This window comes from Colobus angolensis, unplaced genomic scaffold, assembly GCF_000951035.1.
Source record: "Colobus angolensis palliatus isolate OR3802 unplaced genomic scaffold, Cang.pa_1.0 Scaffold33, whole genome shotgun sequence".
Classification (NCBI taxonomy): domain Eukaryota; kingdom Metazoa; phylum Chordata; class Mammalia; order Primates; family Cercopithecidae; genus Colobus; species Colobus angolensis.
The window spans coordinates 861901-880884 of record NW_012116599.1 but is presented as its reverse complement, the minus strand read 5'-3'; the positions used below and the strand labels follow the sequence as shown (position 1 = coordinate 880884).

The following is an 18984-nucleotide window of genomic DNA, read 5'->3' as shown; positions in this document are numbered from 1 at the left end:
TGTCTTTTATTACTCAACTGGTAAGTTCCCATTCTTTCTCTCTCTGCCATCTTTTAATTAGACGTATTATGTGATTTGAGTGGGATAATGGAGAACAGTGGGAATTCTCATCCCCACTGGGTATAATTGCTACCTGTCTTCTAGATAGTAAGAGGAAAGCTTCAAGAAAATGGTGGGAGAAAGGGGAAAATCTTACAGCAATCGATGTAGGTAATATGCTGTAGGCATGGCGGAGCCAGACTTTGTGGAGTTTAAAACTTAAACAACTTTTGTGTGATTAAGGGTGAAACAATAAAACCCTACAAAATTACAAATATCAGACCAGGAACAGAGCTTCAGAAAGGGCCCATACAAACTTCTTCAGCTTCGGTATATAAAATTCTGCCTCTGACTATGTTGAGATAAATGTAATTGTCAGATAACAGGACTATTGCGTAATTATCCCTAAAAGCAGAAAGGACAAGGGAGAAAGATGAGACGTTGGGAAGTCTAGTTTGGCCTGAAATGAAGGTGTTGAAAGACAAATCGTGACAGTGAGTGGTTCTGGCCCATGGTTAGGTATGAGGGGCACCTCTGGAGTGGACCTGAGACGTGGTCTGAGATCAAAGGGCCAACCAGAAAGCACGTTCCTGTTGATTCTGAGAATTGTATTGGAATACTAAACCTAAATGAGATGATGTGATCTCGGCTCACTGCAACCACTGCCTCCTAGGTTCCAGCGATTCTCATGCCTCAGCCTCCTGAGTAGCTGGGATTACAGGCGAGTGCCACCACATACAGCTAAGTTTTGTATTTTTTAGTAGGGATGGGGTTTTCCATGTTTCCCAGGCTGGTCTCAAATACCCGACCTCAAGTGATCTGCCTGCTTCAGCCTCCCAAAATTCTGGGATTACAGGTGTGAGCCACCTTGCCTGGCCAAATGATGGTATTTTTAAGGCACAAATGTTTGCTGCTTTTAGTGCCCTAAAGCAGGGGTCAGCAAGCTATGGCCCAAGGACCAAATCCAGTCCTTCAGATTGGGACAGCCCACGAATATTGGCTTTTATATTTCTAATGGGTTCAACATAATAAAAAAAGGAATAATATTTTGTGACATTTGGAAATTATATAAAATTCAAGTATTGGCATTCATAAATAAAGTTTTACGGGAACAAATTCCCACTCATGTGTTCATATATTGTGTAAGAGTGTTTTCACGTGACAGTGGCATAGTTAAGTAGCTACAACAGAGAGCAAATATGTCCAGCAAAGCGAACCTAGGCACTATCTCACTGCTGACACAAAATGTTTGCTGATCTGAGCTCTGGAGTACTAAATCAAGAAATGAGACCAGTAAGAAACCAGGTTGAGAAGATACTGAAATACTGGTATCATTGGTGGAAAATTGTTTTGGCAAAGGATGTGATGGGTAACATTTAGGTAAATCTCACATTTGAAACAATCTTTCCATTTGGCAAGACACCTTATTTTGTAAAGGTTTTGACTCAGAAAAAAAAAATTAACTAAAATAATTAGGATTTCAGTCATAACTTTGCTTTCTTGAGCCATAAATCTTTTCCCATTGGCACTCAGATTTAAGTGGATTATGTGGGACATGCTTCACTGATATTCTGGTTCTCTTTAAAGTATGCATTCTTCACACTATTGCCTAGGTCCTATTGTTGCTGGCAGCAATTTTCTTTTTAAATAATTCTATGTTAGCCTGGTGCAGCGGCTCACTCCTGTAATCCCAGCACTTTGGGAAACTGAGCGAGTGGATCACTTGAGCCCAGGAGTTCAAGAGCAGCCTAATCAACATGGCAAAAACCCATCTCTACTAAAAATACCAAAATTAGACAGGTGTTGTGGTGCATGCCTGTAATCCCAGCTACTCAGGAGGCTGCGGCTTGCAAGAATTGCTTGAACCTGGGAAGCGGAGGCTGCAGTGAGCCGAGATCTTGCCACTGCATTCTAGCCTGGACGACAGAGTGAAACTCTATCTCAAAATAATAATAATAATAATAATTCTATGCTCTGCTTCTGTGCCTCATCTTTTCTCCGAGATGATTTCATGCTTGCCTTTGATCTCCAGTAAATCATGTTATTTTTCCTTACCCCTAAGAAATTTAAAGGAAAAACAAATGATGGCACTAGTGAAATCTATAAAATGAAGAACTCCTTCTAAAGACTCATTTTAAAATCCTTCGAACAGACAGCAAAGCAGTTCCACTGAGAGATTTTGCTGAAATGTCGTTTGCACATCCTCAGTTGTTAGTAGGGAATGGTAGCCGGTTGGAGAGTCCTTTCTGTGCCTGGCAATTAGAGGCCCAAGCAAGCACACAGTGAGCTTCAGAGGAGCCAGGCTGTGGTTTTCTCATTAACAGCTCTGGTCTAGCCATGGGATCCTGGTTTACTTCATAAGGCCTATGAAATGCACATTTAAAAAAAACATGCGGTACTTTATTTTATTTTTTTTAAGAAACAGTCTCTTGATTCTAACCTTATGCTGAAAAGAATTTCATTTCCAGTATACTGTTGCTACTACTATAATTAATAAGCATACTCACTAATTATGATCGTAATTAAAAATAAAATAAACCAGCAGATATACAATGGCACAGCCTCTTGTGTGTGGCACCAGTGTCTGTGAATTTGTATTCAGGGTGGGTGCCACATGCCCTGGTGAGTAGGAAAAAAAATAACAGCCTCACAAATGAGCCTACTAAATTATCCGACTTTTCAAGGTTGACTGAACAGCACAGACAAATAGTATGTCTATAGAGCATAGTGGTAATTATTGCATATAAGTAAAAGTTAGATTGCATTTTTTCTAAAAAGATGTGAATATTCCACTCTAAGAAAATGAAGTCTTTATTGATACACCCAGGACTGAGAAGGCTATTTTTTCCTGAGTCCTTTCCCTCTGCTCCTACAGAAAGATATATGCATGTTCATTTGTAAGAAGGGAAATTCATTCACCAGCAATCACTTGACAGCCTAATTCTGATTTGTTTCTCATCTCTCAGTGTTGCGCTTGTTCCATCGAACACTAACCACCGACTTTTACACCCTCTGGAGAAGCCATCAAGAGATTTAAAAAAATAAGTGCCTGGCTGAGATGAGAAATGGGCAGTGCAGGGCTAGCAAGCGTTTCCGGTGGGCTTCTAAATTATCTAGTTGCCACTCCAACTGGCTCAATTAATTACTGTCTCCCCAGAGGAAACAGACAGGTCTCCAGAAACCAGTCTGCAATTGAACATCAATGAAAAGATCCAGAGAAATTTTATCAAAGCTTCCATTAACCCCCTGCTGATGTCTTTAAATAGTCCTTTTTTTCCCCCCCCTTTAAACACCTTGAAAACCCAAAAGCCAGGCTGCAGGACTAATCTTGCATTAAGACATCTTAAATCTACAGGGACTAATGGAAATGCCTGTCCATGTCACCCAAATACGTAGAGAATTCCTCTGAGTCTCAGCATCCCTGTGGCATTTTTGTGATGTGGGTATAATACAGTAAGAGGATATGCTGTATGTTGTCTTCAGGTAAAGACTGGTGAGGATTTTTTTAGGGTTTACCTTTTAATCTATCAAGATAAGCAAACTTTTGGTCTGTGAGTATTAAAAATATCTCTATTATTTAATGGGCCTTCTTCTAGTATCCACCTTTCCACCCCCACTCCCCCCACAACCTGCGCTCATGCTTTCTCATCCTTTGCTTCTGCCAAAATTAGAAATGAAGGAGGTTCCCCAGACTCCCCTAAAAATGCAATGATAAAAACGAGAGATGGTGCCAGTCTGTGTGGTCGCTTGCCTAGTGAACCCATTGGCTTCCTCATTGGGAAATGTCACTAATGATTTGGTTCCATAGGTGAGAGCTGGCACCCAGAGCACTGTGGGAATCTGGCTGAACGGTCAGCAAAATGTCCACCTATATAGACACAGAGCTGAAGAAATCACTCTTAGATTCTATTCTTCTTTCTCTATTCTGACAAGTTGGTAGGCCTGATCTAAACGAACTGTACTATGGTTCTCCCCTGACCATCTTTTGGGTTTTGTTTTGTTATGAAAAAGTACAGGGGCCACTCCCTGATATCTATCTAAAATACTTTATGGGTAAAATGATAGAGACATGAAATATTTTTTCTATTACTATTCTGTTCTTGCTATTACTCTTGGGAGGGAAAAGTGGAGAAATGATAAAGAACTATGGTCCACCCCTTTTTGATTCATATCTTCCAGTACACAAATTTTTCAGGCAGTTTGGCTATCACTTTCAAAAAAAATCCTTTTCATAAAGTCTGTGGGACAGAAAAGTTTTTAAAAAATTCTTATCCAGGAACTTTTGTCTGTGACATGTGCATACAAACAAGACTTAAATATGTAGCTTCAACTTCTCAGTGGGTGCTAAATAGTGACCTGCCACCAATAGGCTCACAGTGTGTTGCAAGCTTGGGTAAGATCATCCATTAGTACAAACACTGAAAAGGGGGTAGCTTACAATGACTTCCTGGAGAGTTTGTGTTTTTCTAGATGACATACTGCAAGCTGGAAATCTGCCTCTTGAATCAATCCTATTTTTTTTTTTTTTTTGGTAAAATAAGTGTGTATTTTGAGCATAAATGTGAAGTTAAATAGGAGCACAACTTCGTTCATGTTTCTTTTTCAAAGCTAGGACCACATCTATAAACAAGCCAGGGATTTTTAATATGTAATGAGCAGAAAGCTTGATCAAGTGTTCTCTATACTCTCAAGTGTAATCAAAGGCTTCTTTTTATCTAAAGATAAATAAAGAAATAAGATAACCAAAGACTTTTATTTTATCTGAGAATTATTGATGAGACTCACGTTGAAACCCACTGAATCTAATCCCAATCCTACAGAGTTCCCAGGAGGGTGTGATTTTAGGAGACTTTTTAGGAGAATGCTTTTAGAGATTTGAAAATTCTTGGAGCTAACATCATCTCATTTCTCTCCATTTACATTAGGAATAGGGTTATTATTAAGGTTTGTGATAAAGGTTCTTATTGTTTTGTTTTATATTAGAAGCAAGGAGAACAACTTTAGCAGAACCTTACCCTCTGAAAGTGTCATCTTGTAGCCACGAGCAGTGGACAGAAATTTTAAGAAGCATATATTGTGTTTACGGCCTTCATTGTACACTCCAGTGCAGAACAGTCAACTAATTCTGGTGTGGCTCTAAGAGGCTGGTAATATATTTAAGAAATCCTCGTATCATGTAAAGATGTATTGTTTGGTGAGAAATATCAACGAGAAGCCCTTTCAATCTCACTGTAAACTCTTCAAGGATTCGCCTTAACTGTACGTGTTTGTTGGAAGGTAGCATTTTCTCTTTCCCTCCACTTCTTTTTCCTCTTCCTATTCAGAAAACACAAAAAATAACTTCCATTAACTTCCAATAACTTCCTCCATAGTGTGCAGGAGCCTTGCTCCAGTGTCTTTCTTAGACGTCATGCTGTGGAACTATTTCTAGGTGAGATGCAATTCTGATAAACTCCTCCAGTATGTAGGAATGGACTAAATACTGACTTCCGTGGGCGGAGCCGGTTATGCTGAATTTCACACTTCAGCAAATTGTGTTCATGAGGGAAGTCCCTGTGAGATGCTGTGAACCCCCTGGTTTTCTCTTTCTTTTGTTTTAAAAAAACAAAAACAGAAAACAAGTCCAAAAATAGTAATGGCTTTCCTAATACATTCCTTGTTGTTTCTTATGACTGCAAAAGTCATCTTGAATTCTCAAGCACAGATCCGGTTGAAGATATCTATTGACCTTAATAACATTTTAAAATTTAATAGCTCAGTTTTTTCTGCCTCATTCTTATAATGCCTGTAGATATTTAAACTATCTAGCACATAGAACTTAGTTTCTGGCTGATACTCTAAAAATAAATAAAATAAAAATACAATTCTAGGGTTGCAGATTTCCAAGCTTAAAACCTCTTCTCCTAAATGATTATCCTTTTCCAAACCTGTATCATACCCTTTAAGAAAATGCCAAAAAGACAGATTTTCAAATATGAGGGCTGCAAGAAGATAATTTCATGGCCACATTTTCAGAGAGCTTAGCACATGGTGACCATTTGTGTAGGACACGTTCTGAAAATGTTCCGACTGTAATTTAACCCACAGGTCTTTATCCCACCTCTTTCCACTCACCAGGTGCTTCCTTACACTTGTCTACATAGCAAGCAAGAAACAGGGCAGGAAAGATTTGGCTACACATAAAGCAGAGGTTCCCTGAGGTGATACTAAAACCCACCTTCGCAGCATTCTCTGGATCATGAATATTGTCCTCAGGATATTTTGGTCCCCTGTGTTTGGAACTTCCCCAGACTTCCATGCAGCAGAACCAAACTGGCAATAAGCAAGATGAGGAGTCTCAGAACTTCACCCCAGTGGCCTTCTTCCTGTTTCTCTCTTGCTGTCTCTTTCTCTTTCCGTCTCTCTCACCTACTTGTAACATTCTAGTTTACTGTCCGTGATCATCACTTCTCAGCCCCTAGACATTGTGATTTAAGCCAAGCAACATTTGCAGTTGGAAAAATTCCAAATAGCGCAGAACACATTGATTTGCAACTGAGTTTTTACCACCATGGCTATCTGGCCTTGTCAGGAATCATTGGTAGCCTATAATTTCATGCTATGATTTATACTTTGTGAAATATTTTTCTTTTTTTCCTCTGTTCTGCCTATGTGTTTTAAGTGCAACAAGAGAAAGAAATAGAAGTTGTTAAAAAATAATTTCTTAGGTCTAAAGGACAGTGGCTGGTAACAATGCTAAAGAGCATCTTTCTTCAATTTATAGTCACCACGACATTTTTTTGAGCAGCTCACGTGATCTTTTTAAATGATGATTAAAAGACTAGGTATCCCATTCTAACAGTATATCTGATGGAGAATTGGATGGCTTGGAAGATGACTAATGGGACTCTGGACCTTTCTGTCTTTAGGTCACCTCCTTGAATGGGGACTGTATCGTAAGTGGTCCAAGGCCCAGCCATTTGGCAGCCATAGAATGACTATGTTAATGGAATTGGTCTCAGTCCAGGTCTTAGTCGACAGGTGTTCATATCATAAGTGACATTTATTGACTTCCAACTCTTTCAACTTGGAGGACCGTGGACCACCATTAAGATAGTGATGAGGACGGAGTAATTTATAATATATTCAGGCTCCATTGAAAGCCAAGGAATTCAGCCCCTTGAGCTGGCACCTTGCAAATATTGTACTTGTCTCATGGGTTCCGTTAGCTTGGGAAATAAAAAATAAAAATCTAATTTAAAAAGATTTCTAATAACTCAGAATAGCTAATGTTGGTTTCCTCTGAGGTCATATGAGCCTCTCGTGTTGGTGCTTTTCTCTTCATTGTGTATTATAGTGATTAGATATTGGCTATGAAAATTATTACTTTTATTTGTTTGTGTGTTTGGGGGTTGATTACCTAGTCACTTATTTATAACAAAAGCTATAAATGATACTCTTTGACAGAGTTAAATAAGGCTATCTTCATACCCTTGTGAAATGGAAATTGATGAAAAATTAACACTGAGTCCCTTTTATCAACATAAATTTCAAAACATGGAATTCAGAAGGATTCATCCAACACATACTCTTTTCTATTATCTGGGTTAATATACTTCATTCATTCACTCTAATCAGGTTCATGACCTGCAGATGATTTGGCCGAGTTGGAAGAGATCGTTAGTATTACTAGTATATTAATATTTTGCCCATTGATGTTTTCTGGGTTCATCCACTGACGTTTTTTTTTTTTTTTTAACTTCACAGATGATTTGGATTTCCCTATAACAAGTGGCAAAGCCACAACACTTCTGAATTAGTTATCACACTTAAAAAGTCAAGATGACAACAACTATAGTGGATCTATTTATTAAAGCAGACAGGCTCTTGTAGCAGAATGATCAATGTCTTACCTCTTTCTGAAAGGCTTTTCAGAGGTAGGAAATCATCAAGCATCTGATATAAAGTAATGAACCAGGTTTTTGACTGGTCAAGTTTCAGGAGCAGGCTTTTAAGTATTTCTGCCTGTAAATGTAGAAATCTGAGTGTGAAAAAGCAAAGGCAACAGCAAAGATTTACTGGGTGCATCTATCATCCTGGCTTTTAGAGTCTTTGTGATTAATACCTGTTTAATTGGGGACTGATCTAGATTCTTTGGATGTCAGAAAGCTAAATGTTACAGCATTGTCTCGTGGGTTCCTAACACAGCAGGACGATTAGCAGCTGTCTGAGTAACAAAGAGAACCTGAAGCATGCAGCATAGCTTTTTTATTTTCCAGACTTGGAATGCTTGAAGCTCCCTGGTGGAGTTGACAGCAAAAGGAACAGAAGCCTTGATTCACAACAGCTAATCCTTTCCTTTCTCTTTTCTGTATTCTGCTCAGTAAAAATGAACCTTTTCCTTACATTGTTCTCCATATTCCAAATTAATTTTGGAGAGCATTTTTTGTTGTTTGTTTGTTTAAAAAATAATTTTTTTTGAACTTTTTTTCTCTGATCTTCCCTAGGAAGTGATTGGAGGGCATTGTAGGTCATGGAGGCCTCCATTTGGTGAGGGCTCACCATTCTGTCTAACCAAGTTACACATAAAATAATTTTAACTAAGAGTGGAAACACTAGATAACTTTCAACACCACGTTAAGACCCAGTGAGAAAATTCATCTCACTTGAAGCATTCAGAGAAAAAATATATATTTATTTTTGTTGTTGTTGCTAACTTCACCCCATTTTCTTACCTTAAAACAATTATCTTGCTCAGGCAAATTCTTCTAAATTGCCTTCCAGTGGAAAGATTGTTTTCCTGTTTGCCTCAAACTGGCATTCTTACTTATAACAGGAAACACACACATTGAATCCTGCCATGTTTCTGTTGGCAAGTGTTGAGCTATCCTTGTCAGAACCTGCCAACAAATTTCTTAGTAAGCAAGTAGAAAGTAAAACAAGCAGCTCCCAGACGAAACATAGGATACACTTGAACTGCAGCAAATACACTTGGGTGCCCCTGAGGTTAATTCCCTGTTAATTCTGGTGGACACAGGCCTTGGTTTCCAGTTGAGCTGTTATCCACTTATAATTTTATAACTGACCCTATGACTATACCTGTAATAATGCTAATTCAAGACACTAGCTAACTTAAAAAAGTAGAACAGACGTTTAAGTAATGCATTTTATTTACTACAAAGAGCAAAGATTGTTGTATGTTTCAGCATAATGATTAAAAAGTTGCAAAAGCCCTAATTTGCAAAACCTTACATCTTTCATGACATCTTTAGGGCTTAACCCAGGAGGTATACTAAATGTTGTGTATGGATCTTTCTAGTAATAAGTATGATACTTCCTTTTTAATACTCCTAACATTTGTGTTTGTTTTATACCTTTCTATTGTGAAATATACACATATGGAAAAGTGAGCAAGACTCGAATGTATAGTCATTGAATTATAGCAAAGTAAACACCTATGTGACCATCACCCAGGCCAAGGAACAGAACAACAGAACATTGCCAGTCTTCCAGAAGCTTGTCTTGTATCCTTACCCCTTCCCTAATTTCAAAGACTTACTATTTTATTTGGTAATTGAATTTACTTTGTTTTATTCTGGTCTCAGCTCTTTAGGTTAGTTCAAATGTGAATTCATTCTGCACCAAATGTTTTAAGGTTGTCTGTGAGCAGGGATCGTATCTAACTTACCCCTGCATTTCTGACAGCCCGCAATGTACATAGATACCCCTGTACCTAACAGAGCAGACTTTAGAAAGATTTACTCTGTTGCTGCTGCCACTACTGCTGTGGGAAAACAGTCGCTTAAACCTTCAAGTCTCCTGTTTCTTACCAGAGAAAGGAGGGGCAGAGACCAGCCACTTCTACAGATCAGTAGTTGAGAATGAGGGCTCTACGACCAGACTTTTGAATTATGACCACGTATAAGCCATAACTTGGAGCAAATTATTCAAACTCTCTGTACCATATCTTCCTGATCTATAAAATGAGGATAATAATGGTACCTGTCTCATAGAGTTTTTGTGAGGTTTACATGAATTAACTCCTGCAACAGATTTAGAACAATGCTCAGCACATCATGCTTACTCAATAAATGCTAGTTTAGTGTGTGTGTTATTACAGACACGTGGCGGAGAGGGAGGATCACATACTTTTGAGCCGGGTGAACTTGAGTTTTAAATCTCATTTTATAGCTTCAGTCAAATTATTTAATTTCTTTGTACCTGAGTTTCCAAATCTGAAATGTAAGGGTGATCATTATAACTACTTCAGAGAGTTGTAGGGATGAAATGGTGTCAGGTGTGCATGTATGTGCAAGTGCCTTGCCCAGGAGTTTACTGGCATCTGATTTGCTCCTTTCCCCATTCTTTGTCTTGTGGCAATTCAAAGGGCCTAAGTCTTCATCTGCTTAAGCTGTTAATAATGCAGTGAAAACTAAATTAACTCTTTTCTACAAAGAAAACTCAACTAAACCATTTTGAGAACCCCACTGTCTTTTCCCATTTAGCATTAACACAAGATCAGCGGAATCTTTTGGCCCAGTGTTTTGTGATTCTGCCGATTTCATTCCCTGTTAGAAGACTGGTGCCCGTGATTTTGTCCCTGGGAAGCCACGCGGCCTCTGTCACTGACTTTGCTGACCTCGGGGCAGCGCGCTCCGGTTTCTCACAAATGGGTGAATATCTGCTCATCGTGCATGACCAGGAGCCGGAAGTTCCAGGAGGGAACCCAAAGGCCTTTCAGGAGGTTGCAAAACCACAGACCAATCTTCTGTGGGCCGCAGTACTTCTACAGTTTATCTGAGTTAGTTGTGATATGCAAATACCTCTTTTTTTGCCAAAAGGCTCCACTTCACTTGAATGACTACCTGTTTTAACCCCAAATGCCAGTTCAATGGGCTAGTGCAATAGAAAATTATTTCTTGCTGAAATTGCATCCAGTCGGTGGTGACGAGGGGTTGTTGGGTGTGGGGCTTCCAAGATGGGCCTGGGGCATTAACCTCCCTCTGGCTTGTGGGTTCAAGAAAATGGAGAGTCACAGGGAGCTATTTATGGGTCAGATCTAGAAGAGGAGAAATCACTTCAACCCACATTCCATTACCCCAAACTCAGTCACATGAACTACCTTAGATACAAAGGAATCTAGGAAGGTAGTCTTTGGCTGGGAAGCTCTATCTAGAGGGGAAGGGATCTCACAGTTTTGGATGCCTTAGCCGAAGAGGCCAACTCAACACCTTCAACTTCCTTATGCAAACAATTAATGTGAAGGCTAAGAATAGCATCACATTCTATCATTTAAAATTTAACCAATAGCTCTCTGTAAAGGATTTGTCGAAAATAATCTGTTGCCCATCTCTCTGTCATAAAGAAAATGACGTGCCATCCCATCTATCTGGGAAATAAAAAAGGCTTGCAAAATTTTCGTCTTCTATTAAACCAAAAGTAAAAACCAAATCACCGACTTTGCAAAGTCTTACTCTGGAATCATTTAGTTCAATTATTTACAATGCTCCAAAATCAGACTCTTAAAATCATTGGCAGCGTGGGTGAACTGTATCCTTCAGTAAATGTTGCTGAAGGATAATGTGGCTGTGCACTGATTTATTTCATAATATGTGTTTAAAATAGACTCTGCTCTGAACTTGGAAATCACTTTATGGAAAAAATGCATCTCTCATACATTCTAAGTTTAAGCTTAATAAATATGAATACTTCCACATCTAAATATAAATGAATTTCATTTAATTCACAGTCTTCTAAAGATTTTGGCTGAAAATTTGGTTCTGTGGTTTTTTTTTTGTCAAATAAGGAAAAAAATCCTATATTGATTTCGGAATAATCAAGTTTTTTTTCTATACCTTTTGCAGGTTTGCTTTAAAAACAGTTTCACTTTTTGACTATGAGAAACTGTGCTTGTGTGGATGCATGATGTAGCAACTAAAAGCTGGCGGGGGTGGGGTGGAGCTGACTTTTTACTTTGATGATGCATCCAGTGAGGGTGGTTGGGGATTTTAATGATTTTACCTAAAAGATAGCAGAGGAGTTGACCCAGCTGATTGAATGCACTGCAAACAAAATCATGTATATGTGAAAGCACTTTGTAAACTGTTGTACTATAAAATAATGTAATGATAATAGTAAGAAAAAGAATGTATAAATATTGCTGAGTTATGTTTGATGCCATAGGTATTGCCTAGCTCGAGAGGAGAAATCCTTCTCTCCATCTGGAATGTGGAAGAAAACAATTAATGTTAGCACCAGAGGTCCTAGCATCTCAGAGACGCAAAACCCTTAATCACGAGGATATCATTAGTGCTCTGAAGCATTCAATTTTGATGCTTGACAGCATTTTAAAATGCACAAACCTTTGATAAGGAGCAAATCAGAGCTGGGGTGTTGAATTGAGAAAGAAATGGGAACAAAACCACCTTAAGCTCCAAGTAATTAAATTTAAATATGCTATTTGCATTAAGCAGAGATATGTATACATGGTGGGTTTATATTTTTCTATCAATGAAAGACCCCTTGAGTAAATATCATCTATTTAAATTCAGATCCTGGGGAGGGGAAAGGTAACCCTGCTGTGGTTAAGAAGCCATCTCTCCTCCAAACACTGGCCATTGTGTACCACTGATATCCATGGCTTCAGGTGTCTTGACTTTCATAAAGGGCTGTTTTCACTGTTCCTTGCCCACAGGCTGGAGACCTTTCATTGCATCTGTTTATTTCCTGGCTCACCCTCTCCACCCTCTAATTTGAACCAGTAATGAAATGCAGTCTGCGTACTTTAGCTGTTTTCTTTTTCCTCCCAAGTTCCCCCCAAAGTGTTTTTAATTCATTGCTTGTGATACTGGACTCAAGAATAACAATTTTTTAGCTCAGGGACCATGTGAAGCTTTCCTCTCTTTCTTTTCTCCATATCTCCTCTTCTCTTCTCCATCCCATTTGGGTGTCACAAGTACCAAACTGCTGCAGTAAAATGACTTGTAGGTGTTTAATGGCAAGTCATTGAGGAAGTGAATACAAGAAAATTGCAGCATTCACATGAGTGGGGAGCAAGGAGAACTGCTGAGCTTTGAACCAAAGAAAGTTAAATTTACCATTTTCTTAAAGGCAGCCACCTCTGTTTGACATCCAAGCATCTCCTGTAATTTCTCCTTGTGAAATGCACCACTGTTAGAGAGTCATGATACAGCCCCTAATCTGTGCTGTTTCTGTTTATCAAAAACACACACAGAGATAAAACCCACATGTACCTTCTGAATGCATTGTGGTCTGCTCTCAAACCAACTGTAACCACAGGTACACAGCAAATGGGGGTTCTATTTAGAACGCATTCTCAGTTTCTCGGGGATTTGTAGAACTGCGGAAACAACATACTTTGGGAGTGAAATTTATCTTGGAGCTCTATTAGAAAGTTCAGATCTTTCAACTGAAAAGCTTTGGTAAATTTTTCCTTTCATCCTCTTTTGGTTTTTGCTTCATCATTTTTAAAAAATGGTATTTTGCTACAATTTCACTTGTGTCCATTGGATATGTGAATAAACAGAGTCTGTTCCCAATAATCCTGCTTGCTTACACTAAGACTGCAAAGGGCTCTCCACCCTATTAACCCCATGTTTCAACTTTATATCCGTTGGTGGCTGTTGCATATGTAGTAACTAATGGCTTCTGCTGGCAGTGACTGACTTTGCCCTAGTCCATCTTTGGAGGCTTATGATCCTTTTTGGATTTAGTATTATGACTTGGGAGTCTTACCACCACTCCATCTTGGCAGTTAGGAAGTCGGGAGAACTATTTGCATATGCCCTACAGATACAGAGAAGAAATGTGGAGCAAATTGTCAACACCTTCCTCAGCCTAAAGAGCAGAACCTCAAAATGCTGTCTGGAACAGGTGCAGTGATGCCTAGTTTTAATGTTAACTTACATTTGAATGACATTTTACAGGCTGTGTGTTTGAAAAATGTTCAGAAGCATCACACAGACCTTAGAAACAGAGACTCCATTTATAATTAGAGTTGTCATTTGCTTCACCCCTAATTGTCAATATCTCAGTTAACCTAAATAGTACAACCAACCCCACAAAAGGTCCTTTGAAACAGGTGCAGATGGAAAGTTGTTTTAAGGATGGCTTACTTCTGGTACTTTATGTTTAGAAAATTTTTGCTGTCTACAGTAAAGATTTTTTTTAGAGGAATTTTAATATGTAAAAATTTGACAAATTTGTTGAGCACCATTGAATGCATATGTCACCATGATTTGTAAGTTAAAAAGAACAAGAAATGAGAGACATGTTTTGGGTTAAAAACTGCTGAAATCTCCTTGTGGGTAATAAAAAAATGAAGGTCTCAGGATAGGCACCTTAGACTAGGAAAATTGACATCTATGAGTCATTGGAGATTTTGCTGTAAAGGTTTGAAAATTAGGGACTCCATTGAATTAAATCACACATCTTTTTTAAAGAGCTACCCTTTAGAAGTGCTTGCCTTGTGATTTTTACATCATCATCTTTCTTTAACCATACGTCAACTGACATGACCAGCTCTCATTGCTATGTGTCATGACTGAATTCCAGCCATTAAAGAATGCCTGCATTTGTCCGGAGGCACAAAACTGTCCTTAAAACAAGAACCTCCTTTATGAAAGAAATCTGTGGGTAGATAGGAATGCTTTTCAATCTATGATGCATCTCTTTCTTGTAGTGAGAATGTGTTCATCAGCCCCCCAGCTTCTTCCTGGCTTTGCTTCTGACACTCAGCAGGTGTATTGAGTGTCTACAGATAAAATGTGTGAGAAAGTGTCCCCTACTTAACTCCTCCCCATCACCCATGAGAGAACTTGAATAAGAAGAGGGGCAGTAGGAATCTTCTCCTCTTAAATTCTTGAAAAATGGGTCCTCTGACTTGACATTGGAAAGTGTTTTCTACGTAAGACTATTATAAAAATTTCCCAAACCTTCTTCTAGTTAAGAAGAGGCGAAAGTATTTGGTGGTACTTAGTCTGATACCAAGAATTGTTTTTTATCTGGCCATGCTTACCCATTCCCCCTCTTGGCCTTGCTCCATAGGTGCTCATTAAGTAGGTGTCTAGTGGCTGAGTTGATGGTGAGGAAGAACCTTGTCTCTACGAGATTTCAGAATGTAAATCAAAGAACTGAGTGGCCACTGAGAATCTTTTTTTTCTGCTTGGTCTTTTTATGCTGACCAAGTTTTCTACTATAATTAGAAGATCTCTTTTGAACTTAGGTATTGATTGGTCAAAGCTCTTATTGAACTATATATTTAAGGGTGGGATGGACAATCTTTTTTAAAAAAATTCTATTATCTCCTCTTCTAATTCTGTAAGCAAAGGGCACAGCCCTGGAATATTGCAAATCAGGATTCAAGACATTTGGGTTGGGCATGGTTTACCAAAGTGTGGAAACATACCAATGGTGGCATCAGAGATGATTTTCGGGAACACACTGATGAGATGTTATATAATACTGAATTGCCCTGTATACAATGTAATTCATTTTCAATTCTTTCTCAGTAGTTCTGAGTACTCCAAGGTCAGAATCTCAAGTCGGTGCCCAGATATCCTTTGCTTCTCTAGCACTGGCTAATCTCCATTGTTAACAATCCTTGGAGAAGTAAGAGTGTCCAGCAAACATTGATAACATTGTTTCATTTACATGCAATATTCATTTTTATGGTTACTTGCCATTAATTTCAAGTGATTACAGGGTTTCATTGATACCAGTAAGTGGGAAATTTCTTTTTAAATACAACTGTTGAAGTTAAAGATACTGTATTTATTAAAGAAAATATTACTTAAATCATCTTACAAGCTGCAGAGGGATGTGGCAGCAAATATGTGGCGTGGAAGTCTGATGCTTGGGAAACACTGCGGTAGGGGAAAATTGCAGAATGTCATTGGCAAATGCCTCATCTAGGGAAATGACCCACAGGCAGGCACACACAGTAGGGTGATGCCTTCCAGATGTAAAGTTGAAGCCTGTTTTGGAAATGGGGTAGAAAAGGTGAGGGAAAAGCCCATATGTGGCTTATGATGTAGAGAACATTCAAGCTGCCTCCTTTCCAAAGTGGCAGTATGGCAAAGCCCAGATTTTCTCAAACTCCTTCTTAGTAGAGAAGATAAGCTCTCCACAGGTGGAAAATGACTAACATCTTATACTTCAGTGCAGTTGTATATTTCAGGTACATTTCCCAACCTCACTTGGTCATGGATTGCTTGTGTCATTGTGCCCTGATAACATGCTCTTCTGAAGAACATCTGATCAATAAAGAATTTAGACTTTACAGCCATACAACATAATGCTCTTTGTGAATTAGATCTATGTATTCTGCTTTTCCTTGGTTTCTAGCAGGTACAAAAGACAAATGTCAACTCAGCAGTTTTCTGACTGTCCTCAGCCTAGCATTCTATTTTCATTCAGTCCTTCATTCTTGCTTGCATTTCTCTTTCAATATCTCCTTATTCTCCATTTTTATGACAGTTGTGTCATGGTACACTCTGTTGGTTTATTTTCACATTTATGCGTATCAGCTTCCCAAGCAGGGCTGCATTAGAAATACTCTATGAGATAACATGATTATATTGCCAACTCCCTGCTTGAGATTTTTTGAGCACCTTAGTTGAGTCCATATTCCCTTTGAATGGTCACAGGAACACTGCTGCTCAAACTTCTAAAATAGAAATCAAGTTCATTTCCCATATGCAGCAGCTTAATGATAACCCAACCAGAGAGAAGCTGTCTTAGTTCATCAGTACATTCCAAGGGCAGGCAGGCAACTCTTTCCCAAGGAATCTGTCCATTATGAGGATCTGACCCAGACCGTTTCCGAGAGAAAGTTCGTTTTATAATTTTATGATTTTTCTCCCTCCCACTTTCTTTCTAGTGACCTCACTTTTCTGTTTCATTTCTCAATCCTGAACATGAGAGTTTAAAGAGCGCTTTTTGTGGAGTGTATGCTAAAGTGGTCTGTTAGGCAATGTATTTATTACCTGGAGTGAAATAACCTTCCACAGCCAGGCAGTTTTCTTAGCCTCCTTGCTACCTCTATATTTTTCAAAGTCACTTTTTGCATTTGGTTGGACAATGGCTTTGTGTCAGCCAGGAAAGAAAGAGAAAATATGAGCGTGTGTGTTTGTGTGTGCCTGTGTGTGTGTTGGGAGAAGGGAGCCTTAATGAATGTAATGAGCACATTTCCGTTGTTCATTTTCCTCAGATGTTCAGTGACTTCCATCTGTCTGCCGCGTGCGGCTTTGTTCACTGGGTTTGGTATTACTAACCTTGGGATTGCCTTTGATGGAGGACATGTGTATCTACTATATCTTTCTCTTGTGTTTTTGCCTGAGATCCAATCTGGAATAGCTTTGGGACTGAGAGAGAGGAAAAAAAAAAATAGAGAGGGGTGTGTGTGTGTGTGTGTGTGTGTGCATGCACGTGTGTACGTGCCTGTTACCATCCCTAATAGAGATCCCGGGCTGTCAAATAACCCCCTCCAGAAGACAGTCTCTACTGTATTGGATTCAGCTGGAAAACTCCCTTGTTTGACTATGGTGTGTCTGCTTGGTTTCCCTGCCATCAGTACACCCATCAGACATGGTCAAGCAGGTTTGAAGCTTTTCCCATACTATTTCCAGTGACAATGTATTTTCCTTTTTATCTTTGTTCTTTGGAGTTAGGGGTTGGCAGTCCTATGCATGTATTGTAAAAGGGCAGGAGGATGACCCAGCAGTAATTTATTCTTCCTCAGTGGCCAGTTTTTGACATTTGTTTCCCCAGTTTGGGAACAAAAGAATATATACATTGGAGTTAGGGAGCTCTCTAATCTCTGGTTCTCCAGGGCAGCTTTGTTAGATAAGATTAAGGATTTCATGAATGCTTTCCCTTCTCCCTGGAGATTGCGCATGGGTACCAGCCATTGTCAGTGTCAGCAGAGCCTGATAACGTCTGGCTAGAGATGCGACCACCACAGTGGAGAAGTGAGCATCAGGCAGCCTGGGTGTATAAATCTCAAGTGTGCCCTCCTTCCACCCCATAACACACCCACTAGAGGGCTGCCTTTGTGTCCTTCGCAGTGGAAAGAGCAGGCAAAGGCAACATGTCAGCTCTTGTAAAATAGCTGCAAAATGCCACGTGTGTTCAGAGAGACCAACACTGCTTGATTTGTATTCATTATTTACATGGTCGCGTTCAGACTGAACTCTTACTGTAATTAAGCAGTACTTTTATTTATATTGGAAAGTATGCAAATTGTTTGCCTTTTGGCATTCCCTAAAATACTTATGGAAGGCTTGTACATTCTCTTGCTCATATGGAATTAAAGTCCAGTAAGATGGCACTCATAATACTGGGAGGTAGGATTAGATGTAGCTTTACCGAGCTTAAAATGAGGTCTTCCAAAGGCTGTCATGGCTTACAAAAGTTAAAAACAAGACAGCCTTCTCTGTACCTACAGCCTTTTATGAGAAATGTCTCTACATGCTGTGGAAATGGTACTACAAGCTTATGAGCCCACCGGACTTTTACTTCAGAGATTCTCTTTTTAAGACAAACACATACAAAAATATACTGGAGAGAAGGATAAAAATGGTATGTTTTTATACTGAAGAGTAAAATGATCAAGGGGAAGACAAGACAATCTTTCACACTTTTCTTAAATAACATGAAATTGTTTCTGGATACCACCAAAACCATTTCTTTTCCTAAAGAAAATGTCCTTTGTCTTTTGTTTTTTCTAACAGCACCATCATCCATTGCTTTGGTCCAGGCTAAAGAAGTCACAAGATACAGCGTGGCACTGGCTTGGTTGGAACCAGATCGGCCCAATGGGGTAATCCTGGAATATGAAGTCAAGTATTATGAGAAGGTATTACTTGAGTGAACAATACTCCTTCCTTCTTTCCTTCCTTCCTTCCTTCCTTCCTTCCTTCCTTCCTTCCTTCCTTCCTTCCTTCA

The 18984-nt window shown here is 39.1% G+C and overlaps 1 protein-coding gene across 1 annotated transcript in view; it reads left to right on the top strand.

Moving 5' to 3' along the window:
• EPHA4 (EPH receptor A4) overlaps positions 1–18984 on the top strand; it is a 155581-nt gene that overhangs the window by 99374 nt on the left and 37223 nt on the right. Inside the window, exon 7 of the mRNA XM_011951897.1 lies at positions 18771–18895. Coding sequence (XP_011807287.1) covers positions 18771–18895 — 125 coding nt within the window. The remainder of the gene's footprint in view (positions 1–18770; positions 18896–18984) is intronic.